This window comes from Cavia porcellus, unplaced genomic scaffold, assembly GCF_034190915.1.
Source record: "Cavia porcellus strain 051 isolate PalLab524CR breed Dunkin Hartley unplaced genomic scaffold, mCavPor4.1 scaffold_6, whole genome shotgun sequence".
In the NCBI taxonomy this organism is placed as follows: Eukaryota; Metazoa; Chordata; class Mammalia; order Rodentia; family Caviidae; genus Cavia; species Cavia porcellus.
Window position 1 is genome coordinate 6,686,040 of NW_026947489.1, and position 25,337 is coordinate 6,711,376.

Here is a 25,337-nt window from a genome sequence, read left to right on the forward strand (position 1 = left end):
TGACATATAGATGGACAGGTGGACGGATGGATGGATGGATGGAAAGATGGATGGGTGGATGGATGAACATATAGGTGGATGGATAGATGGATGGGTGGATGGACAGATGAATGGGTAGATGGATGGACATATGGATGGATGGATGGATGGATGGATGGATGGATGGAGGGATGGACAGATGATGGCTGGATGGGCAGATGGATGAATGATGCAAGCTGAGGGCAAGAATTACCCAAGGGCCTCTGCAATGCTTTTCCAAGATCAGCACATAGTAAGTGCTCAATGAAGGTCTGCAGTGTTTTCAGCTTGAAACCCAATGACCATGCTTTCAATTTTGTGTAAGGAGAATGTCTTGCAAGCCCCCTGCTGCCTAACGCTTAACCCTTGCCCTTCCACATAGTTATTCAGATGCCCGAATGTAATGATGGAGTGAAGCCCTTTCACCAGGTCTCCCTCCTTTTCAGCATTAATATCTGACTCAGACACGTCATCTCTTCCCCCTGCTGACTTCTGCCTTTGTGTAATTAGAGAAGGAACAGTGCTCCCCACTTCTCTCTACGTTTTTCTCCCTAATACGCCAGTTGTAGCACTATATTCTCTCTTCTTTGTGCTTCTTGTTACCTTCTGCTGTCATCTATTTGCCTGGCACTTAGTGAGCACTTCCTGTGTGACAGAGATGAATGTGCAACTTCTGGAGGTGCTGCACCCCAGACACTTACACTCTTGGCTCTCGCTGTAGCTGGGAGGATAATCACAGGGGGTGTGGAGATGCACCCCGAGCACTGTGCTTAGACCTGGCATACGTGTGTATACCACAGGTGTCAACTCACTCATATAATGCAAGACCCTTTCAAACATCCTGATTGCTTATAGTAACAAAGGTAATATAAAAGCTGTATAAATAGTTTATACTATGTTGTCTAGTGAATGATAACAAGGGGGAAGACTATTTCTGTTCTGCAGTTGGTTGCAGACACAGACAGATGACATATTTAAATCAATACATGTTTAAAACATTCTGTGTCCCTCCCTCCCTCGGAACTTTTACCTTCAAGCCATTAGGTAGGGCTGGGAGTAGCAACACATGCCTATAATCCCAGCTCTCAGGAGGCAGAGGCTGGAAGATCTCTGGGAGTTCAAGGTCAATTTGGGCTACACAGTGATATCCCATCTCAAAAAAAAAAAAAAGCCAAAGCCATTTGAGCATTGCAGGGTGGACACCTCAGCAGCTGGCAGATGGGAAAGCATATAGGACCAAAGTTACAGGACAACCTACACAGAGTGGAATCTCTCACAGCAGAGATTGGAAGAGATTGCTTCCATATAGGCAGACTGATCCAATAAGAAACAAGTGATTAATAAAAATGAAGTTTCCTTCTGTTGGAGAAGGAAATTTTAAGTATAATGAACTTTGTAAATTTAGACTGAAATAGAAGATGTTGGTGTACTTGTGGTTTCATATAGATTTTGAGGCAGATTATGATTGATGTGAGAGAGGGAGAGAGAGAAATATGCGGATGTATGTGTGAGCATGAACATTGGCCACTTCATACCAGGAAGCAAAAGAGTGTCTTACAAAATGAAAAGAGGATGTCACAAGGACACAGACCTAGCTGAAATAGGCCACACTGACCAAATTAGTGAGTATTTGAACATCAAATATCACAAATGGATTGCAGCCCACTGATTAAAATAAAAAACTCATGGTGATCCCAGTAAATAATTGAAGATTTGGGAAGGAATGCAGCACAGTGTCTGCCTGTGTTCACAGTTCCTCCTCACAAAGTGCTTGTGAATTACAAAGGGGAAATGAATGCTTCGCAGGGATGAGGCCAGGCAGAGGACCCTAGAGCATGACCAAGTTCCCATCATCTGTGAGGGGACGACATGCAGGTCAGCCCAACCTGATAGACCACTTTTAGCAGGACTCAGCAGGACTCTAATCTAACCATAACGAAATACAGAAACCCAGATAAAGGACAGTCTATCAAATGCCTGGATTATAATCTTCAAGGTTGTGAAAGCCAAAGAAATCCTAAAACATATTCCAGGCTGAAGGAGACTAAAGAAACACCACTGCTAAGATGATATGGTGAGCCTTAGTGGACACCTTCACTCTGAAAGGCACATCACAGTGTGTGGGGTCTGGTGATCAGAGGCAGCCATATGAATTCCTGACTGTAATGGTTGTATGTTCTTGTCGGGTAGAAGAATGTCCTGTCCATAGATCATATCCTGGACTCTCTCAGACTACCTTGAAACTTGTCGGTGAGTTTCTGTGCGCTCCAAATTTTTTTGAACTATTAAAGTAATTTGAATAACAACAAGTTAGAATAGTCATGAATAACTGTAAGAAGGTGTGAGGGACCACCCAGACTGTGTAATTCTACACCTTGTAAAGGCAACAAAGTGTAGAATTTATTGTGCCTGGATGCAGGCAGACAGAGGGCAAAAAGGCCATCTGTGTGGAACAAAGAGAAGTGGGCTTTTTTATAGGGATTGAAAGAAAGCTAGGGACGTTAGGCAGGAAAATGTTGATAAACATAAGTAATCTAAATTCTCTGGTGTCCTTGCACCTTGCTGGGTAAAGTCCTTAAGGGCGTAGTATAAATTTTCCGGTGTGTCCAGATGTCCAGGGACCTGCAAGACTCCTTGTCCTGTCTCTTTTATGACATCTTGTGTTTTCTGAGGACAGTCTTGATGCGGAGCTGGGTCCCTGCTGAGAATAATGCCTCTGCTGGCAAACAGGTTGGGGGCTGGGAGAGTCCCTTTGAGTTGAGCCTCACAGTAATATCCAAACTCCCTGGGTGATTGCAATGCATTTCCTAGGATCTGCAGCCTTTGATCCGTCAGTAATTGGGTAACTGGCTGAGAGCTGTTTCCCCCAGGCCACACCACGCACTGCAGCTGACCGCTGGCATCTGCAGAATTAGTTCTAAGGCCTTAGTGAATACCGAAATCCAAGCATATCCACATCCTTGCTGTAAAACGCTGTCTCCTCCCACTCACTTTAAAGCATCTCTAAAGTACTTCCCATATGGAATGCTAGTTATGGCTACAGTGTCTTTGCTCATGTGATTCAGGGTAGTGCTTAGAACATAGCAAATTCGTTTTCCTTTTGTGGAATTACTAGAATTACTAGAATTTAAAAAAAAAAAAAAACATAAGCATGCTTTCAACCCGTGGATGAGGATCCCATGGATGCAGAGGGCTGACTGTCTTCTTAAAGAGGCCTACATTCACAGACTCAGGCCCTCTCAGCTCCAGTCTGCAAGGGCCTTCCTCAGCCAGCTCTGGGAATTCCCAAGAACAACCCCAGAGCCACCTGAGTTTAGGCTGGGCACTGCCCCAGGCTGGCACTGAGGGTCTAGCTGAGGTCCATTGCATAGTGAGTTCTAATGTCTCCTCCAGATGCTTTTCCCTTTGAGAGTGGTCCTGTTGTTAGAGACACCCAGGTCACAGTCCTGTGCCCAGATATCTTAGCGTTTAAGGGGCAGCAGTGCTCAGAACCCACTTTTTCCCTGAGCATCAAATAGATGCTATTGCCCAGGTCAGGAGGAGTCCAAGAAGCTACTTCCTGCCTCTGCTCTCAGGAAGGAAGTCCAGGCCACCTACTGACTGACTTCTTCTACCCAGTATTTCCTAGAGGGCTTCTCAGATCTTGGTAGTAATGGAGCCCACCAGCCAGGGCTCAGATGTGCCCAGGCACCCAGGAGGCCCCAGGAGGCTTCAGCCTCATCTGCATGTGTGGAAATGAACAGAAGAGGAGGCTTCAGCCTCTGAGGCATCCTTGATAAACATCCCAGAGAGCCATGCCCCTGTCAGGAGACTGCTTCATCTGCAGCACCACCCTGACTGCCCCTGAAGAGTGGGCGGCCACCCTCACTGAAGAGTGCTCTCCAGCTCCTTTCCTGAGACTGCCCAGCCCGGGCTGCTGGCATAGAGTGGGGACCTGTGTGTTTGTTGTTGGCACATGGTGCAGGAGGTGACCTCAATGGTCCTGGAAACAGGATCCAGCACAGGCGGTGCCCAGTCCCCACCCAGAGCTCTCTCCTTGTCATCACCCCTCACCCTCGCAGTCTAGTCCAGTGACCGCTGACTCTCTCTCGTTCCCTAGCGTAGACAACTCCGAGGACCCTGTGTACGAGAGCCTGGAAGAGTTCCACGTTTTTGTCTTGGCCCATATCCTGAGAAGACCCATCGTCGTTGTGGCAGACACGATGCTGAGGGACTCAGGAGGAGAAGGTGAGACATCAGTGACTATTTAATCAGGGCCCAGCAGGTGTGGCATCCGCTGAGAGGACGGGCAGCATCCCGTGAAGGCCCAGCTCTTTCTTGGAAGGCCCCTGCGTATCCCTCTGTGCAGACTCCTCCTGGTGGGGGCAGGGATTGCGCTTGGTCCTCCTCCCTCCACACCACAGCAGGAAGTCATGAGAAATCTGGACCGAGGACTCCAGAGACAGCAGTGCTATCCCAGCACTTCCTAGCAAGTCCCGTTTGCTCCTGCCTCCCTGCAGACTACACATGTGTTGGAAAAAAGAAAAAAACAAAACAAAAAAAAGGCAAAGCATGAGGTCCCTCGGCTGGGTGGTGGCAGAGTCAGGACTCTCAGAGAAAGAGGCAAGGACAGGGCAGGGCTGCTTGTCACCGGCCACAGGGTGCAGCCCCCTTCCCCCTGGGCCAAGCCAGACTCTGCCTCCTCACGCTATGGATGGGGAAACCGAAGCCTGGCGAGGCCACGTGCAGCGCAGCAGGGAGTGACCCACCACATGTCCGCTTCCAGCCTGAGGCTTCCCAGAGGCCCAGGAGCAGTAGTGAGGGTTCCCTGGGGGCCCCACAGTGCTGACCACCCTCTCTGATGAGGAAGGAAAGAGGAAGAGTTGGGGACGGGGACCAGGAGAAAGTGCTGTCCCTGGCCCCCAAACACCTGCCCCCACTCAGCTTTCCTCAGCCTCACCTGACCTCCAGCCACTGCCATCATCAGGAGTCTGTCCCCTCTCACCACCATGTGTCCTTTTTTGTCACTTCTAAAGATGACATCATCCACAGGAAGGCCAGACACACGTTCCCAATGACATGTCCCTGCTCCACTAGGATTTAGACCTGCACCCTAATGAAAGCAGTAGCTTTTCTAGAGCATTCCACCAGTTACGCTATAGCTCTGCATGCTGGATCCACCTGCCAGAGAACGTCCACCATGGCCATGATGGTTCGTGCTGCCTGGTGCCCCTCCTTCCCTGGGCACTCGGGCGCTTGGGCCTGCTGAGGGCTGCAGCTCTGAGTGCACGGCCGATATGTGCTCACGCTGCTGTGCAAGCCAGGAGCCAGCTCCCAGGGCAGCACTGGGTGCAACAAGGGCCACGCTCCCTTCCCCTCTGCCTGCATCTGGCTTGCAGCTGGGCCCTTCTGCTCTTAGCAAGAGTCCTCTGCGGGAAGAACTGCACTGACCAGATGAAGCAGGGTTATGAAGGGGACCAGGAAATCATCAGAGCTGTTGCCGAAGGCGACTGTCCTGCCTTCTGCTCAGAGGAGCACAGCAGAGGCAGCATTGTTTATGGTCAGAACACAGATGCTGCTGCTGAAGATGCTGGCAGGTATCTCCAGAGGTGGTTGGTTCTCTCTCAGCAAGAGTTTGGACTTCCCTTCTTAATCTGAGTTAGGAAACAAGACTGTGTCTCATCATGGAACTTTGACATCCACGCTTCTCACTTCCTGTGACGTACAGCCCGTCCTGGAGCTGGCCGTTGGTTCCTCCCCATTCCACAGGAGGGGTTCTCAAAATAGACTAAACATGCTCTGCAGAAGCATAGACATTGTATTGTGCGCTAACATTTTATACCCAAGAGAGGAAATTGTACACCCAGACACACATGGGCTTGGGGCCAGCCACCAGAGCGGGTCACTGCTGACCATCTGGGTGACTGTGTCACTCCTAACCGTGTGCCTCTTGACCACCTGTGAAGTCCCAGGCTCCCAGGGCAGGTCATCACGGAAACCTGGCCCTGGTCCTCAGCACTGCCCCTCCACTCCATTCCTGTTTCTCCCTCATCCCCTTTGTGTCCACAGCCTTTGCACCCATCCCCTTCGGAGGCATCTACCTGCCCTTGGAAGTCCCTCCCAACAGATGCCACTGCTCGCCTCTGGTCCTCGCCTACGATCAAGCGCATTTTTCAGCCCTTGTGAGCATGGAGCAGAGAGACCAGCAAAGGGAACAAGGTACACTGCCTCTGGCAGACGGGCCCTGGCGCTGGGCGGGCTGAAGAGGCACAGGGGCGGGCTGGGGCAGCTGGCTTCTGAAACACACCCATGCACACACACAGCAGTGGTGTCCTCACAGCTGTGCCTGTGCACACGTCTTCACTCACAATATCCTTCTTAAAATCAGCGTCTCACTTGAAATGCTAACATGAGTATTTCCACCACACTTACAGGGTCTTCCTATTTGTTCCTTCTCACGTGTATGTGTACATTCTTTATTTAAATTAAGCTTATTTTTAACTGATTCATAAAAACATGAGAACTGTACATATTTATGGGACACCATACGATGTTTTGACACACGCATACGTTGTGGATTGCTCAGATCAGGGAAAACATACCTATCTCCTCAAACATTTATAATTTTACAGTGAAAACATTGAAAGTTCTTTCTTCTAGTTTTTTGCAATATAGTTTCCCTGTTTCAGAGTTTTTGAAATCATATCTCAGTAACTATTGTTTACTATATATATTTCATACAGATACATTTTTTAATTTTAAAAACAGAAGAATAAAATGATGATATAGAATTTCAAAACCGAACTACAGGAAATTAACACCTGTTAATATATTGCACATTGTTATCTTCAAAGCAGTTGTTCAGATGACAAGATTTAGGCATAAAAAAAAATGACCCAAACAAACAGTGAAAGTACAAACTATTCTTTTTGATGAACTAATACATTAGTAGTATATTTATCTGTTGTATATACACACAGAGAGAGAAGCTTTTCCCTTTTTTTTCTTCTATCCGTTGTTCTTTCCTTTCGAGTACTTTCTTCTCCTTTCATTTTCATAGTACCATTGTACATTTTGAATGTTATTTACTCTTTCAAACACCAGAAAGACTATGATATTTACACACATGAGCCTGATTTATTTCTTCTGAGTATGGTCTCAAGTTGCATCCATTTACCTATAAAAGCCTCAAGTTTATCTTTCTTTGTAGCTGAGTAATACTCCATTGTATAAAAATACCCATCTTTTTTTAATCCATTCTGCGGGTGATGGGCATTTGGATTCTTTCCAGTGTCTAGTTTCCAAGATCTAGCTGCCATAAACATGGGTGCACATATATTGCTGTAGTATGTCTTCAGTTCTGGGAAAATACCCAGCAGTGGAATAGCTGGATTGCAGTGTGGAGATTCCTCCTGCAGAAACATTTAGCCTTAGATAGAATTTTAAAAGAAAATCGCTCTGGAGTGTGGATTGGCTAACTATGGCCCACCACCTAATTTGTCAATCAGGTTTTATAAGAGCATTCATGTCATCTCGTGAAAGCCACAGTAAGCCCCAAGGAAAGCTAAATGCACAGCCACAGCATTCATGGATGCTCTGTCTGTGGCTGTTTTTGTCCTGCAGCAGCCACAGAGACTGTGTGCCCTGTAAAACCCGAAGTATCTACTCACTACAGAGAAGCCCGCCACTCTTGCTCCAGCGTGGGCTTTGGAATCACTGTCTCCTTTCAGATCACTAAAGCTGAGTTTCCTGCAAGTGGCCGATTCAGTGATGCTGCTGCCCTTGCCAGGCCAGCCCCACAGGCCCTGTTACCGCCACCAGACTGCGAGACCCCCCTTCAGGGCTGGAGTTAGGCGGTGCAGTCAGTGCCTTTGCTGTGAAAGTCAGGCGATTGTGAGCAGCTGCTGTCATCTCTTGTTAGGGCAGAGCTGACTGAGTAGCTGAATAGAGAGGGGAAACCAGAGAATCAGTCCCCCAGGAGACTGAAGGACAGGCAGCAGGGACTAGCTTGAGGCTCTCCTCCACTGGGTGTGGTCCCAGCAAACCCTAAGTGACTCTGCAGGCAGCTGCAGGGCAGGAAGCTCAAGGTGCCTGGTTCTGACCTGGCTCTGAGAATGCAGCATGTAGCACAGAGAGTGAACACAATGACAAATTGCCTCCCTGGGGCTTCCAGATGCTACCCATTCCTGCAGATGGATGGGGCGGAGGGGACTGAGCAGAACAAAACCAGCCTCCTTCTGCCAAGTCCTGGCCTCACAGCTAGAGTCAGGGAATGAGTCTTGGGTCTTCAAGGTTGAATCTGAAACAGAGAAGCGGGGTCATCCTGGCCCCCTTTCCACAGCGGATAGTGACCCCTGAGCTCACGCCTGGGTGCAGTGGTGGATGTGGGTCCCAGAAAGGCAGAAAAGAAAAGGGCTGTCACCAGGGTAACAAGAATAGCTTGCAGTGCTTCGGCAGACCTCCCCCTCTGGAACAGGAAGAAGTGTCTCCTCACTGCCGCCTGGAGACACTTACCCTTCTGTATCTCTCCACTTTTTGCCCAACAGTGCCTGCATCTCCTTCCTGGTCTTTAGCTCTCCTTGGGGCTTACTGTGGCTTTCACGAGATGACAGAGCATCCTTAGTACTTGGGGCCCAGGCCAAGGGCTGGGTCCCCCTCCCAGTGGAGGCACTGTGAGAGGAGAGGAGGGTATTTCATACATAAGGAGCCTGAGGTCCACTCCAAAAGCAGGAAATCTGGTCATCATGTCCGAAATCATCCTGAAATTTTTGTGACCAACCAAGGTGACACTCAGATCCATCAGTAGCTTACCCAGTATGTGGGCTCCCTGGTCCTAACACTGCCAAATGCTGACCCCTAGGCCCAAACCTCTTAGTGACTTGTTTTAAAACATAATAATCTGTGGGTTGTAGTTCAAAGCTCAAAGCAGACTTTGGAATGTGGCTGCTTCTGACAACTCTCCCCCTGGGAAAGGGGTGACCATCTGGGTGGCCCAACAGACCAAAGGCAGAGCCCCAGGTCCTGTGGTCAGGGCATTTGTGTAGCATGCCCTTTGGAATGCTTCCTAACTTGTAATAAGGCCAGCTTACTACCCTACCATTAGGGGAAATAAAAGGAAGCTGATTGTGTCAGCTTTCCATCATATAATGACATCCTTGAGGCAGTTAACTCATAAAGAGAAAAGGGTTTTAGACTTACAGTTCAGAGGTTCCAGTGTCTGGCTTATTGTCCCTGTTGATCTGGGCCTGTGGTAAGGCTGTTACCATAGTGGGAATGCATGCTGACCACACCCATTCACATTAGGAGCCAGGGAGCAGAAAGTGGGAAGGGGCCAGGGTCCCACTCCTCGTGGAGAGGACACCACTGAAGACCTAGGACCTCACAGTAGTCCTCCCAGGAGCACCACTTTAAGACCAAGCCTTTATGATGTCATCCAAACACAAGGACCCAGCGACCTATCTTCATGTGCTTTTGTGCATCCATGCAGTTCTGGGACTGAAGCATGAAATTGTGTTTCACATTGTCAGTGCAGCCACACTGAAATCTTCAGGGAAGCATCCAGAGCCTGGCCAGTATGTGTGGCATCCTGTGTCTGAGTGCTGTGTGCTCAGGCAAAGGGACACGTGTGCTGAGCTGCCACTGCGGCCACCTCAAGGCATTTACTAGTTGGTGGCAGGATTTTCCAAAATGCTAATTCTCACTAAAGTTCCTAATGAGCTGAGCACAGCCCTGTCTTGTGTGCTTGAGATCTCCAGCAAGTACACTCAGTGTGCACCGACTGGCACCAGGCTCAGATGGGTGTTGAAAGAGGCAGGGAGGGGTGCACAGAGCCACAGGGTGGTCTGCCCCCATGCAATTCTAGGTTACTCCTGTATACCCTCCGCCCCCAGCCAGGAGTCACTGGCATGGAGTGTTGTTAGGACAGTTTGGTGGAATGGTTTGTGGGCTGCCAAGTGACCTGGTCAAAGTGTGTAGTGATGGGGAACAGGCAGGCACCAGAACAGAGGTTCATGATGTGGGACTCCAAGTCAAAGCTTGCTTAGAATGAAACAGCATCTCCCATCTGATGACACAGGGACCCCAGCAGGGGGGAAGCCAGGCCCAGGATGCTTTGCTTCATGAAAGACAGCATGTAGTTCTGTTCTTCTTCAAAAATTCAATAAAGGTAATTATTAAAGTAGATTTTCCCTCTAAATGCAAACAGCCTGTGAGCCACAGAAAGGGGAGGGAGCCCTAAACTTGTCCCTGATACTTCCCCAGGGGCCCTGCTCATTAAGCCCAGAGAGTGGTGAACTGCCAAGCCTTAATGAGTCCACTGGTGAGAGATAGAGGGGAGAGGCTAAGATGACAAGCAGGATGGGCCAGCTCCACACCAGCTAGGGCAGGGGCTTACGGAAGGGGACTCCAACGTTGGCTACTGGAACAGAGTTGGAACAGGCTCAACACACCCAAAAGGTGATGCTTGCAAAAACAAAAAAAGAAAGGAAAAGGAAGGAAGGAAGGAAGGGGAATCGAATGCAAAGAACATAATCTCATGCTTGAAATCTTATGCTTGCAACCTTGTCTCACTTAAAAGCAACACAGAAGCTTTATGAAAGTAAGCATTTTATAAAGATGATCCTGGAGGAGGCAGGGAGGAAGCATGAAGAATACTTCTACCCAGCAGGCCATGAAAGCAGTTTGCATCTGTATCTGATGCATAACTCATAGCTAAGCAAACGTTACCTGTCCAGTAGACTGGGAGAGCTTTGTAATCCCTTTTTGTTTCTGACGGTGCTGGTGATCAAATCCAGGGCTCACACCTGCTAGCAAGGTCCCTGCCATTGAGTTCCATCCCAGCCCCAGGTTATAACATATATTCCAGCACATGGATAATCCGTGCTTTATAACAAGCAGAATTTTAAATAGAAATTTTTATTACCATGTTATATTGTTAAGTATTTCTCTTAGTTTCATGATGTGATTTCATTAATATAGATCTAAAATTGATTATTGCCTCAGAATCACTTTTTTATCCAACAGTAAGCAAACTAGCACAACTGTATCCCTGCCTGGGTACAAAACTGGAGAAAATATATGACACCACCTATCATGGGTAGCATAGGTGAGTCTGTGGTGGCAAAGGCTTTAGAAACCACAAAGCACCTTAGCAATAGGAGCTGCCTTCCTTGTCTCTGTGACTGGCCTCTCTTCTCTTCCGCTGATTTCCAAGCTCTCCAGCTGTCCAGAAAGGCAGGGCCAGGATGGAGAGGAGAGCGCAGCTCCTCCAGCCCTGAGGATCTGTGGCAGCCTTCCCAGCCCGCTTCCTCCACTGCTCCTCTTGGGCGCTCCAGAGCACAGGGGCCCTCAGGACCCAGCTTGCTGAGGCTTCCTGCTATGCAATGAGGAAGAGGAACCAGGGTGGGAACATTCAGAGTCTTAGCTCGGACCCCAGCTGCCCATGGCTGGCATCTTTGACCCAGTTGCTCTAACCTCACAAATGAAGGTTCCAGGAGCTGTGGGCAGGAATGAATGGCTTCGGAGCCCTGTCTTCAGCTGGCAGAGGCTGCCGAGTCGAGAGCAGAGCAGAGCTGAGTAAATGCACACAAGACATAGGGATCACCAGATAGCTGCCTATGGTTCAAGCATCCCTCTCAGGGCCATGGGCTCAGGAGCCCAAGCACAGGCCCAGAGGATGCCAGCTGCCATCAATTTTATGGTGAGAACTAGCTGAGAGGCTTTTACTGGTGCTCAGAGCCTTAGCTATCACTCTTGAAATGACCAAATCCTAGAGGTGAAAACAGATTCATGGGCAACAGGAATGTGTTCTGATGCCAGGCTTCCCCTTGAGTCCTGAGCCAGAGCAGCCACAGACACCTGGCTCCCCCTGCCAGGTCTCCTCAAGGTGTTCACATCACACAAAGAGCACCACCCTGTGAGCACATGCATCATTTCTAACCCCCACGCCCCAGCCAGTCCTCAGCCAGTCCTCAACCAGCCCTGCCCTTGATCTCCATGTGAACTGCAGTCTGTCTTCAGTCTGCACCAGGCTCCTGAGCACCACAGTGCTGGAACAAAACACACTGACCACCAGAGCCCCCAGCAGAGGAAGCAGGGAGCAGCCAGGGCTTGTGACCCTGGGTGTGAGAAGTGAGCCCCTCAGTCGCTGATATGACTGCTGGCTGCTGCTCTGTGGTTGTCACCGTCCACAGTGCCACGTCTGACGCCTGTACTGAAGACACCCTCTAGGGGCAGAAGGCATCACTACCCACTTTGGGTCTGAGGTCAGGACCAGGGATGACATAAGAGCTGAACCCTCCTTTGCCTGAGCATCTCATTATCACAGTTCCCTCGGTTCTGTTCAGCATGTTTTTTAGGGTCCTCAGTTTCAGTTGCTGTAACAATGCCATAGATGGGGTGGCTTATAAACAATGAAGCTGTTATGGTTCTGGAGTCTGAAAGTGTCAGGTCAGGGTGCTGCCACATCTTGGGTCTGGTAGGGGCTGGTTTCAAGGTCTACAAACAGCCACTTTCTCACTGGGAACCATTATGTTACAGGCACAAAGCCCTTCACAAGGGCTTCTTCCTTAAGAATAACCTCCTAAAAGCCCCCCTCCTAATACCAATAGAGATCAGGCTTCAACAAATGAATCTGAGGGAATATAATTATTCACTGTATAACAAACCTACTCCATAGACTAACTGCAATGGCAGGCAGAAACTCCAAAATGACACCCCAGATTTGGAGGCAGGTTTATTTATATTGACAGGCATGGATCAGGATCATTCCCAGAATAGCACATCCTGAACTCTGGTGGTCTAGGGCTTATATGGACTAAGCAAGCAGGAAGTACAGAAGCAGAATGGCTTGTCAGTTGGGGATTGGTTTATACAATGAGCATCATTTGTAAGAGACAGGAGCAACTAGTCCTGGAATAGGAGCTAATACCTGGGCAACTGAGAAACTACAGTGGCTGGGGTGGGTCGAGGTGGGGCATCTACTGTTCATAACAGTGAAGCCAAAGAGCTTATCTTCCAGTTTGTACCAGGTAGTTTCCATGTGCTACTTATAGCCTCTCAACCCGGTCCTCCAGGGACAACCTCCAGCCCTGAGTGCAGGACACCACCCCTCATCAGGTGCAGCCTCTCTAGTTCATATGGGCTTGTAGGGAGTGTCCCCAGGGCCATCAGAAGTGAGCCCATGTTCCCCACCTCCTCTGTGTTCCAGCATGCTGCCTTCAGCCTGGGCTCTCCTTTCGTATGACTCATAAACAGAAAGCTATAGCCAACACAGCTACCTGTCTTCGTCTTATTTTTCCTAGATTTTGCCAACCTTAGTAGGCAGGGCTCTGGGCCCACAGAAACAACAAGTAACCATTTCCCTGAGTGCTCCAGGCCTGCCTCACAAGGGCACAGAATCCTCAGCCCAAAGCGGTGGAATTCTGCCATGTTCCTTCTCCCACCACAGGGTCACACATTCAGAACCACATTCCATATGGGGAGAGCACTGTGTTCATATAAAATCCTGTAGGATAATTTTTATAGTAGCTTTGTCTATCACAGCTGAAAACTAGTGCTAACCCAGAAGTCCCTTCGGCCTGAACAGCTGAGCAAGCTGTGTCACATCCGCTCTGTGGAACACAGAGGTGCTCATGGGAAGTTGGATGTGTCCTGAGGGAACTGTGCAAAGTAAACATATAATAATCCCAAAACATGATTCTAGTCAGGTTTCACGCTTGAGACTGCCAGGTGATAAAGTTGTGATAACAGGTTAGTGGTTACAGGGAGGGGGTGGTTGAGGGAGGTAGATGTGTTTATGGAAATATAGCAGAAGGGAAAGACCTCTGGACGCAGCTGCCCTGTGTCATTATTTACATTTGTACTTGTGGTAAAATTACTTGGAACTAACTGCACACAGTGGTACATGCACATAAAACAGCCTTCTAAATACAATCTGGAGTGTAGCAAAGCTAATGTCTTGTTTGTGACACTAAACTATATAATTAGCAAGATGCTACCATGGAAGAAACTGTGGAAGAGATATGTCCACGGGACCTCTTAATTTTATTTTTAAGCAGTTGAGATGAATCTATAATAGTTGAATTTATAAACATAGAGTGAATCATAATTAGAACATGAAAACCTATGTTGACTAACAAGAAGATCAGTAGCTAAAAATGATGAAAAGCCCTAGTCTACTTTTTTCCAACACTATAAAATTTGGACACAGGTGCATCAATTTGGATAACCATTCTTTTTACTGGTCTCTCCCAAGAACCAGTGGCTTCTGGTTTCATTATCTTTATCTGTTTTTCTATTTTCAGTTTTATTGATTTCTACTTATGTTGCTATTATTTCCTTCTTTTTTTCTTTAAGTAATTTGTGGGCCGTTTTCTGACTAAGGTGGAAAATTTGCACCAAGTTGAGATCTTTCTCTTTATTGAACATAAACATTTTGATCGTATAAAACTTCTCCACGCATTCTTATAGCTGCATCACATATATTTTGATGTGTTATATTTCCATTTTCATGTTGTTCAGTTTTTTAAATTTCCTTTGCAGTTTCCTCTGACCTCTCTGTCTGTAGATGTTCCATTTTAAAAAGTTCCATTTTAAAAATTGCAGGATTCTTCAAGTATTTGTTATCGGCTTATAGGTTCATTCAGTCACAGTCTGAGAACAAACTTTGTGATTTCTCTTCTTTTAAATTTGCTAAGCTAGGCCAAGAACATCTTATCTCATTATCCACTTGTGCATGATAAGAACATCTATTCCTTAGTTGGGATCTGTAAGTAATCATCAGTCAAGTTCTCTACTAGTGTGGCTTAATCTTCTGTTACCCTCACTTATTTCTTTACAGGTTACTTCAATCACTGGGAGAAAAAGCAGTGAAGTCTCCAAATGTCATAATTGTCTATTTTTCCTTTCGTTTCTGTTAGCACTGTAGTGCCCCCTTATCCCTGGTTTCGCTTTCCGGTTACCTGGTTAACCATGGCCTGAACACATTAAATTGAAAACACCAGAAGTCAACAGAGGAACCACGTTCACATAACTTTTATTACAGTAATCAGTTATATTGTTCTAAAATAAAACAGAATAAGCAGATCTAAAAGTATCACTAGTTATGTTGCTGAGCTCTTCCTGTGCTTAATTTATCAATGAAACACTATCACAGGGAGGCAAGTGCAGATGAAGAAGGGCGGCTGTGTCTGCTTCACGCCATCTTACGCAGGGCTGCGAAGCGTGTGTGCGTACAGGTTGTGTCTGTGTGAAGAATGGGCCCTTTATCCTTAGAGAATGTTCTCTTCCTTTGATGATGGTCCTTGTTCTGGAGCGTACTTTGGATGTTAGTATGGCTCTCCCTGCTCTCTTTTTGTGAATATCTTAGAACCCATCCTTGTTTTCCAAATAGACTTTTCATACGTAGTATATACTTGAATGGTGCCTTTTTTATCCGAGCATTTTATCTTTTAATTGATAGTTTTGACTATTTGCATTTAATCATAGGACAGCAGGGATGGGTTAAAATTAACTATCTTGCTATTTTCTGTTTGTTCTGTTCCTTTTATTTCTCTGTTGCCATGTTTTGGGTTACTGGAGCTTTGTAACATTTCTACGTATCCCCTTACGCACTATTATTATATCTCTAGTTTTAATTGTGACCGATTTCTCTGTTTTACAAAGAAGAATCTTCACTCATGAGGTTTTTTTCAGTGCTGGGGGTTTAATCCAGTGCCTTGTGTGTGGCAGGCAAATATTCTAACACTGAGTCACACCCCTACTCCAAAGATGTATTTCCAAGTAATATTTTATACTTGCAGCACTAAGTAGAAATGTTAAGATGATATATTTTCAATCCTCCCCATTCCTTGTGCTATTAGTATCAGATATTTTACTTTTCTATCAACTATGAACACATTACATGTCAGGACTCCTTTTGCTTTAGACAAGCAAGTTATCTCAGAGCAGTGATGGCAAACTTATGGCACATGTTTTTCTTTTAAGACAAAAGATGTTAACCTATGTGTTGTTTTCTAAAGTAAAACCCCAGTATTCAGGTTTAACTGCAGCCCTGGCACTTTGCAATAAGTGGGTTTTGGATTGTAATTTGGACACTTGTCTCTAAAAGGTTCACTGTCACTGTCTCAATTACAAAAAATAAAGTTTGTTTTCAGGTTCATTTATTCCTGTCCAATCACCCTTATGTAAATCCAAGTTGCTTCTGAAACTATACTTCTGCTTGAAAATTTTTCTTTACCCTTTCTTCAAGTGCAGGTCTGCAGATAATCATTTAGCTCATTTTTGTTTGAGAAAGCCTTACAGTCACCTTTGTGTTTCCAGGATATATTTATTGGTTACAAATTTGTAGACTGGCACTTTTTTAAAGAGCTGTAGATCAGCTCTTTAACATGCCACGCCATCATCTTCTGCCTTACATTTTATCACAAAAACTCTGCTGTAATTCTTAGGTATAATGCTGTCATTTTCTCTGTTATCTTCTACATTTTCTGTTTTGTGTTTTGTTGTTTTTTGCTTTGTTTGTTTTAGATAGGGTCTATTTGTAATCCAGACTGGCCTTGAACCCACCATATAGTCCAAGGCTGGCTTTGAACTTAACAGCAATCCTTCTGTCTCAGCCTCCCGAATGCTGCGATTATAGGTGTGTACCACCATACCCAGCAACATATTATTTTTGTCTTTGGTTTTCAGAAGTTTTTAAGCTGCTATGCATAGAAATGGTTTCATTGTGATTGTCCCTGCCTCATGGCCTCCGAGCTTCTTGGATCAATAGTGGTGTCAGTCGAATTTTGAAACTTTCTCAATGATTACTTTCTTAACTATTTCTTCTGCCTTGTTCTCTCTCAATAATTCTGCATTACATTCACTCAGATGTTAGCCCGTTTGTTATTGGCCCACAGCCTTTAAAGGTTCTGTTCTGTTTTCCAAGCCCCTTTTTACTTCTGTATTTCAGTTTGGGTAATTTTAATCAGCCCATGTTGATATCCACCCAGTCTTTCCTCAGTTCTGTAAAATCGACTCATCAGCTACTCCAAGCCCTTCTGCATGTGTTATTTTGTTGTTGTTGTTTTCTTCTCTTTTCTCCGTTTCTAACATTTCTCTTATATCCTTTCATAGAGATTTTTTTCTCTCCTCTGAAATCAACACTTTAATTCAGAACAGTATTCATTTCATCTGTTGGCCTCTAACTTACCAATCAGGATGTTAAATTCCTGCTCTGATGATTTCAACACTTGTGTCACATTTAAACCTTGCCGTGTTGACTGCTTTGTCTCCTGTTCATCTGTTGAGGGTATTTCTTGGTTTGTTTTTTTTTTCTTATTTTTGTTTTTGCTTTCTTTTTTTGTTATTATTGCTGTTGTCTTTTCCAACTCATAGTTTTTTGATAGGGCAGTAAAGACTAAGGTAAATCAATTTTATTCCTTGAAATAATGGCTTTATTTCTCCTTAGCTTTTAGTGATGGGGCTAGAATCAGTCTAATCCAGAGAGCTGGAGATGTCACCCTTCTCCTGGGTGTGCGCTTGAGACAGACTCTAAATGAGAAGAAGAGAAAACATTCTCTGAATGCAGCTGGTGTTTGTGGCCCTTCCCTCTGCCCTTCATCTTTCATTGCTGGTAGAGAAAGAGAAAATTCATAGGGCACATTTTCTTGGAGTTGCCTTTTTTTTTCTTTTGAGCAAGAGGTTAGAGAAACCTGTACGCATATGTGAATTTCTTTTATCTTCACCTACCAGGGTCTGTATTTTGCTAGCATGCACACCTCCTTCATTGGCTTAGCCAGTTTAGATGAATTCTGCTTACCAGGTTCTCCTGGAGTCAGCTCCTCTGAGGCTAATGCCCATCTCTCCTGGGAGGCACCTGCCTCGCTTTACATTCTGAGTTAGTTGGATCCCCTGTGTCTTCACCTCTCTGATGAGTAAAAGACAAATTGAGACTCATCATTGTAACAGTGGGACAGCCTTTTACATCTCATGCAGAAGAAAACCTTCTTTTTTGAAAATAAGTAAACATGCCCAACTAGTTTGAGATACTGCTTGTATGTTTCCCAGCTAAAATATAAGAGAGAGCCCTTTCAAAAGTAACAAACACTTTTCAGGCTTATTTTCAAAGGCAATTGTTATTGCTGACACTTGCCACTAGAGAACAACTGGTCTTGCAGCTGCCCCTCACTGCATAAGCCCAGGCTTCCATAAAAGAATTTGCATTGTGCACAGTGAAAGCAGCACACACACAACTATGCTGCCCTTGAGAAAGGCCTATTTTGTAGCTGTCTGGACTCTGAAGCCTCAGCCTTCAAGCAGATCACAGCTTACCTCTGCAGAGATCAAATGACCTTCTTTTATACCCACGGTATCTGGAGTTGTGAGCAAATTTGTCCCTAAACCGTGTTCAGGACCTGGCCTTCACCCCACCAAGATGTGGGCTGAGAGTTAGCAGGAGCCTTCCGGGGGGCAGGCACTAGCACCTGAGATGTATTCTGTCCACACTGCGGGAGCTGTGGATGGTAGGAATTTCCCAGAGCCCTGCAGTAAGGGATGCGAGGGCACACAGTACGGAGCTGTCAAAACCTTGGTTTCTTTGAAACAAACCAAAACCGTAGTGGTTTATCACAGAAGTGAGGTTCTCATGCAAAGACAGTGCCCCTGAGTGGCCAGCAGCCACTGTGGGATGTGGGAACCTGCTTCTGTCTTCCTTAGCGCCGCCCTCTTCTGCAGGTGAGGCGGATGGAGACAAGGGCAGGGCACCTGGCTCCCACTGCAGCACCACACTTCCCACATCACCCTGCTGGCAGCCAGTGGGCCCAGCTGGGTTCCTGTTCCTGCCCTGGGGAGGGGAAGGATAGCCAGGCCCAAAAAGCCAATGTGGGGCCAACAGGAACTTTTTTTTAGCAGATTATTGTCAAGAATAGTATTCTCCCAAATCGCTATGGTCTGGTCTTAAGAGCCAAGGGAGCTGCTTATGGAAATGTAATTCTTGGGCCCTTTTCCTCAGCTCTCAGCTTGGCCAACTGTGTGAGGAGACTGGGCCTCAAGAGGGACCACACTTGCAGCAGCGTAGCTAGGCAGAGCCTCGCCGCCCTGGCCCAGGCGGGAAACCGGCAGAGCCCTCGCTGTTTGTGCAGTGATTCATGGAGCCATGGTCCTTCAGTCATGGGTACTGACCAAAGGAGGAGCTCCATTCTCCAGCCCCGTCGCCCTCCCTGGGGTACCCGCCTTGCCGTTTGCTGTTCAGCCCTGGGAAGCAGAACCAGCAGGCTTTGGCGGAGGCAGGGTGAACCGACTCTGACTTCTCAAACCAAGCATTACACTGTCCCACCTCCAGCCGGGTATACAAACCCCTCCATGGAGCTTTGGTCAGCAAACCCTTTCTTGGTTGCAGTCGAATGGGAAGGGAGAGAGTGTGATTTTTTCTCTTTAGCAACACTGGAGGGCAGCATCGAGTCAATTGTTGGGACTTAGAGCAGAAAGGCAACCACTGGGTCTGGGCTTGTGTTTCCTTATTGTTCTCACCAAGGCGCCCTGGCATGAACTCAGGGTTCAGCAAAGGAACAAAGCAAGTGGTCAGCAGCCCTTGGCTGGGCTTCTCTGCTATGTGGGGATCTCAGGAGTGGAGCCCGTGAGGAGTGGGCTGCTCGCTTAAAGGGAGCAAACTGCAAACGCCTTCTCCCCACTTCTTCCTGCTGATTACCCCCAACATGCCCTTAGGAGTTGGGTTTTAACATCAGGTATTCTGCTCACTGGGTCCTGCCGCCGCCCACAAGCTTTCTAGCAGATCCCAAAGACCCCTGGAGACACCCCTGTGCCGAGCCCTTCTGACTTCCCACGCTTTACTCAAAACATTGTGAGATGTATCGACCCCTCTGAGAAATTCTGCGTCTCCTGCAGTCCCTACCACGTGGGACCTCGAAGGGGCTCCCTCACTGTGCCCCCAGAAGGCTGCCACCATTAGTGCCTCTGGCCCGCTGCTTAGCGGTTTTCCTGAGCTCAAGTGGGCCTGACATTTTGAAGTGTTTGTCTGTCCAGTATCCATGAGCTCACTGTGAGCAGGTGGGTCCGTGGATCCTAGGTACCGATGGTCTTGTCACATGGATGACCAGTCAGCAAATGTCTGTCTCCCGATCTGCAGTTTGTCCTTTCTCTGGGATGAGACAGAGGTGAGGAGCAGGCCACCAGCAGTGTCTGTACAGTGCATCTCACCTGCCTGGGTCTTTCCTTGGAATACAAGCCAGGGTCACTTTCTGTCATCCTGACCCCCAAGGATACCTGCCATCTAACAGACCCAGAGACAAAGTCTGGTTAATGCCTCCAACCGCTCTGCCATGTCCATGATAAATATAAAATGTTTCACACTAGTCATTTTGACACCTTCAAGTGCCTGCTGGTACCAGCCTCCACTGGGCTCACTTGTCACAGGGACACCTGGCCTTGGAACTCCCCTCCTGTCCTCCCTGGGCGTTGCTGGGACTCTCAGCCTTCCAGCTGCTGGGAAGTGGGCTGCCTGGCACCACCTCTCTCTCTTCTCTTCCAGCTGTGATCCCCCTGACGGATTCGGAGCACAAACTGCTGCCCCTGCACTTTGCAGTGGACCCAGGGAAGGACTGGGAGTGGGGGAAGGACGACAACGATAATGCCCGGCTGGCCCAGTAAGACCCTGCCCACAGGGAGGGCTGCGGCAGGGCTTCGGGGAGGGGCTAGGTGGGCTCCGCTCCAGCAGGGACAGCTGCCTGCGGGTGGAGGACAGGCTGGGCTGACTCCAGCCTGTGTCACCTAGTGTTCCTCTCTCGGCAGCCTCATCCTCTCACTGGAAGCCAAGCTGAACCTCCTGCACAGCTACATGAATGTGACATGGATCCGGATTCCCTCAGAGACCCGGGTGAGCTCCATGTACCAGGGCCCCTGGCGGTGGCCTCAGGGCAGCCTGACGGGGATTCATTCTGCCAAACGCTCCCTCCCCTGCCTGGCCCCTTCCCCAGCCACACACTGCCAAGGCCACCCTGCTGACGCAGAACACCTCCTGGGCCCTGGTGTGTATGCACACCCATGTGTAGGCATGTGTGTGAGCATGCTTTCCGGTTAGGAGATTTTTGTCCCCTTACTTTCTACAGAAGGAGAGCGGTAAACACACCCACTCAGAAAACAAACCACAGGCAAGTCACAACAGAAACCTATCTCTGCTGAGATCAGGACAAGATGTGCTGCCCAGGAGTGTTAATTAATTACAAACCGTGTGTGGCTCCTTGGAAAAGCCAGGGAACCCAGAGTGCGAGTCCTGGGAGGAGGCGGGCTGGTGGGTAGTGGGCAGACCTGGCAGGGCATGAGGAGAGGAGAAGCGCTAACAGCTCGGGGGCAGGGTGGGCTGCCCTGGCTTGCAGAGGCTCAGAAAGATTCATCTAAGAATCTTACTGATTGATGTTTTTGTAATCTCAGTAAGGCACTCCAAGGGAAAGGATTTGTAAAGCTTGCTTGCAAATAATCCTTTCTCCCCAGACATCAGTTTACGTAGGCAGCAGGCGGGGCTCGTAGGCAGTGTTAGAGAAAGGCCATGAGGAAAGCAAGCAGGACCACGCTGGGCACTGCCCACGGTGCTCCCCTACTTCTGCCCCTGCTGGATGGTAAGCAGTCACCCACACAGGGCTCCTGGACAGCTGCGAATACCCTATGTTACTGAGGGCACGAGGGACAGCCTGGGGGATGCCAGTGTTGCTGTGAGTGCTGTTTCAGGTGTGACTACAGCTGTCCAAAACCCGGAATCAGGACAGTTCCTCACTGGGCACAGCTTTGCCCTGCAATGAGAGCTGGGCCCTCTGCCAGGCCTTGGTGGCCTCCAGGTGAAATGCAGAGCTCTCTCAGCAGACAACTCTGGCCAGGCCCTGTGCTCTTCCCACACCCAGCCCCCAAGGGCAGCTTCTAGTACCAAAGGCCCTCCTTTCCCTGGCTCCATCCCCAGGGTCCCTGACAAATCAGCCCCGGTAACCTTTCAAAACCCCTCCCACCGGAAGGGGAAAGAGGGCATTTCCGGGGCATTTCTGCCTGGGAGGCCCTTGCTTCTGAGTGACCAGGCCTCAAGAAAGTCACCTTCCTCTTGGACCTACATGGTGGAAAATAAAAAGTGAGGGGCCCCCAGGCTCCTCCCCTGGAGGCCAGGAAAGCCCATTCCACAAGAGTTAGTTCCTGTCCCCTGCTGCCAGCCTGAGGGACCATGCTGGACCCTGGGTGCTGGGTCAGAACTCTCTCTCCCCTCTCCGGAAGAGCCCTCTGCACTGCAGCAGGAGGCGCTGCTGTCCTGAGCTGGCCTCCCACCTTCTCACTGGCTTTGGTGGATGTCACCCCTCCTGCGGGGAGGTGCTCCTTCTCTGGTATCCCCTTACCTGGCTGCACTGGCAGCCTCTGCTAGAACCCGCAACATCGTTTCTGCTGAGTGCAGCCTATTTTACAACCTCTCTCAATCTTTCTCATTTTCTCTCCTACTTCTACCTTTACTTGGTGGTAGATAATTCCCACTAGGCTCCCCTAAATTGACTTGCCACCACTGAATCCAGGACGTGTTTGCTCCAAAAGCCAGTGACGTTCTAAGGGCACTGTTTAACCCTCTTCTAAAATGTGCAGGGCTCAGGGGCTCAGGAGTCACTGTACCTGCCCGATCCCATTCCCACTCTGAGTTCTAGACGACCAGGCATGGGAGTTGGGAGAGAAAGTGGGTGCAGCCAGGGTCCCACCAGATGGCACCTGCAGAGGAGATCCTGCAGGGATCCTTTGCAAAGCCCTCCCTCCAGGTCTGTCTTTTTATTACTAAAGCAGCCCGGGGGCCCACTCTTTCCCTTAAGCACTCTCATCCCGTTCTTGGGGCCCAGACAGGTAACCGAGATGGCACAGTGAAGTGCCGTACCCCAGCCTCAGCAGCATGGGCAGGGCCTGGCCTCCACGCGGGCACAGCGCTCCTCTAATCACGCCTTTCCCGCCATCCTCTACCCCAGGCTCCCCTGGCACAACCAGAGTCCCCAACGGCCTCGGCGGGGGAGGACGTGCAGTCTCTGGCCGACTCTCTGGACTCGGACCGAGACTCGGTGTGCAGCAATTCCAACAGCAATAACGGCAAAAACGGCAAGGACAAGGAGAAGGACAAGCAGCGCAAGGAGAAGGACAAAACGCGCGCGGACTCCGTGGCCAACAAGCTGGGCAGCTTCAGCAAGACGCTGGGCATCAAGCTGAAGAAGAACATGGGCGGGCTGGGCGGCCTGGTGCACGGCAAGATGGGCCGCTCCAACTCCGCCAACGGCAAGAACGGCGAGGCGGCGGCGGAGCGCGGCAAGGAGAAGAAGGCCAAGTCCCGCAAGGGCAGCAAGGAGGAGTCGGGCGCGTCGGCCAGCACGTCGCCGTCGGAGAAGACCACGCCGTCGCCCACGGACAAGGCGGCGGGCGCGTCGCCGGCGGAGAAGAGCGGCGGGCCGCGGGGCGACGCCTGGAAGTACAGCACGGACGTCAAGCTGAGCCTCAACATCCTGCGCGCCGCCATGCAGGGCGAGCGCAAGTTCATCTTCGCCGGGCTGCTGCTCACCAGCCACCGGCACCAGTTCCACGAGGAGATGATCGGCTACTACCTGACGAGCGCGCAGGAGCGCTTCAGCGCCGAGCAGGAGCAGCGGCGCCGCGACACCGCCCCCGCGCCCGCGCCCGCGCCCGCGCCCGCCGCCTCCGCGGCCAAGCGGCCGCCGCGCAGACCCGAGGCCGAGGGCGCGCCGGGCGCCGAGCGCGCTTCGCCGGGCCCGCAGGCCGCGCAGCCCACGCAGCCCACGCAGCTGGTGCTCAAGCTCAAGGAGCGCCCGAGCCCCGGGGCGGCGGCGGCGGCGGCGGCGGCGGGAGCGCGGGCGGGGCGGGCGGCGGCGGGCGGCTCGGCCTCCCCGGGCCCCGGCGGGGGCGCGCGGCGCGCGGGGGCGAGCGGACCGGGCCCCGGCCGCAGCCCGCCGGGGCGCCAGAGCGTCATCCACGTGCAGGCGGCGGGCGCGCGGGACGAGGCGTGCGCGCCGGCGGTGGGCGCCCTGCGGCCGTGCGCCACCTACCCGCAGCAGAACCGCTCGCTGTCGTCGCAGAGCTACAGCCCGGCCCGCGCCGCCGCGCTGCGCACGGTGAACACGGTGGAGTCGCTGGCGCGCGCCGTGCCGGGCGCCCTCCCCGGCGTGTCGGGGCCGGCGGGCGCGGCCGAGCACAAGTCGCAGACCTACCCCGACGGCTTCGGCGCGGCGCGCGACGGCCTGGAGTTCGCCGACGCCGACGCGCCCGCCGCGCGCTCGAACGGTGAGTGCGGCCGCGGCGGCCCCGGGCCGGCCCAGCGGCGCTGCGTGCGCGAGAACTGCGCCTTCTACGGGCGCGCGGAGACCGAGCACTTCTGCTCGTGCTGCTACCGCGAGGAGCTGCGGCGGCGGCGCGAGGCGCGCGCGGCCCGGCCCTGAGCGCCTGCCCGGCCCGGGAGTCCTTTTCATTCTGTCGGTGTCTTTTTTACACGCCCTGGTCCACCGGAAGGCGGCGCCGCCTCTGTCAGTGCCGTGTGTGTTGGTCAAACGTTCCTAATGGTGCCTGAACCTACACTGACGCCACTCAGGTAGTAGACGGATAGGAAACAAGTCATACTGTTGGGATGGGTGTGCTAGCCTAGCATCTGCCTCGTACCTGTGGAAACTCAATAGCCATTGCAAGAGTATTTTTGTTCCTCTATAAGAGAAATAAAGAGATTCGCAGCCCTTTGTTTTTAGAAGGGAGTCTTTTACGTGCTTTTTCCCCGTTCTTGTTTTCTCACTAACCTAGCGACCGACCTCTTCCAGGGAGCGGTCGCTTGCGTGCGCTTGGTGGCACCCAGGGTTGAGACGCGCAGCCTGGAGCTGGGTGGCGCCTTCTCCAGGGCCCCCACCCGCTTTCCAGCCCGGGTCTCCGGAGAGCAGGTACCTGGCGCCCGCTGATGCTCTAAGGGTCCCTGTGGTCTTTGGAGAACACTCCTCGGCTCCATTTCCTTAAGCAGAACCCCCGCGCCCAGCCTCCGGCTCAGCCACACTGACACTGCCATCCACGCCGCGGGCGACCGCAGACGGGCACCGGACAACCTACCTCGCAGAGCGCCCAGAGCGTTGTGGTGGCGCCTGGTGCCTGGCAGCTCAGGTGACTGGAGCTTTCCAAAGACATCCTGGGTCCAGAACGCTAGGTTCTGTCCTGACAATTCGGATAGGCCCACGTAGGAGCAAATATGACAGCCCACTCACATTTTCCCCTTTAAGGACACTGCCAGAGGGAACAATCTCCACGTGGCCCTTGGCAGGCTGTACCACATCGGTATCCCGGGAAGCAGGCAAGGT

The 25,337-nt window shown here is 50.2% G+C and overlaps 1 protein-coding gene across 5 annotated transcripts in view; it reads left to right on the forward strand.

Annotated features, from left to right (window-relative positions):
• Positions 1 to 24,745, forward strand: part of Otud7a (OTU deubiquitinase 7A) — a 293,689-nt gene extending 268,944 nt beyond the window's left edge. For all 5 annotated transcript variants that reach the window (XM_063249840.1, XM_063249839.1, XM_063249843.1 and 2 more), the window contains 5 exons: positions 4,118 to 4,245; positions 6,067 to 6,216; positions 20,525 to 20,639; positions 20,785 to 20,869; positions 22,971 to 24,745. In XM_063249840.1, coding sequence (XP_063105910.1) covers positions 4,118 to 4,245; positions 6,067 to 6,216; positions 20,525 to 20,639; positions 20,785 to 20,869; positions 22,971 to 24,443 — 1,951 coding nt within the window. In that variant the 3' untranslated portion in view covers positions 24,444 to 24,745. The remainder of the gene's footprint in view (positions 1 to 4,117; positions 4,246 to 6,066; positions 6,217 to 20,524; positions 20,640 to 20,784; positions 20,870 to 22,970) is intronic.
• Positions 24,746 to 25,337: the final 592 nt, after the last annotated feature.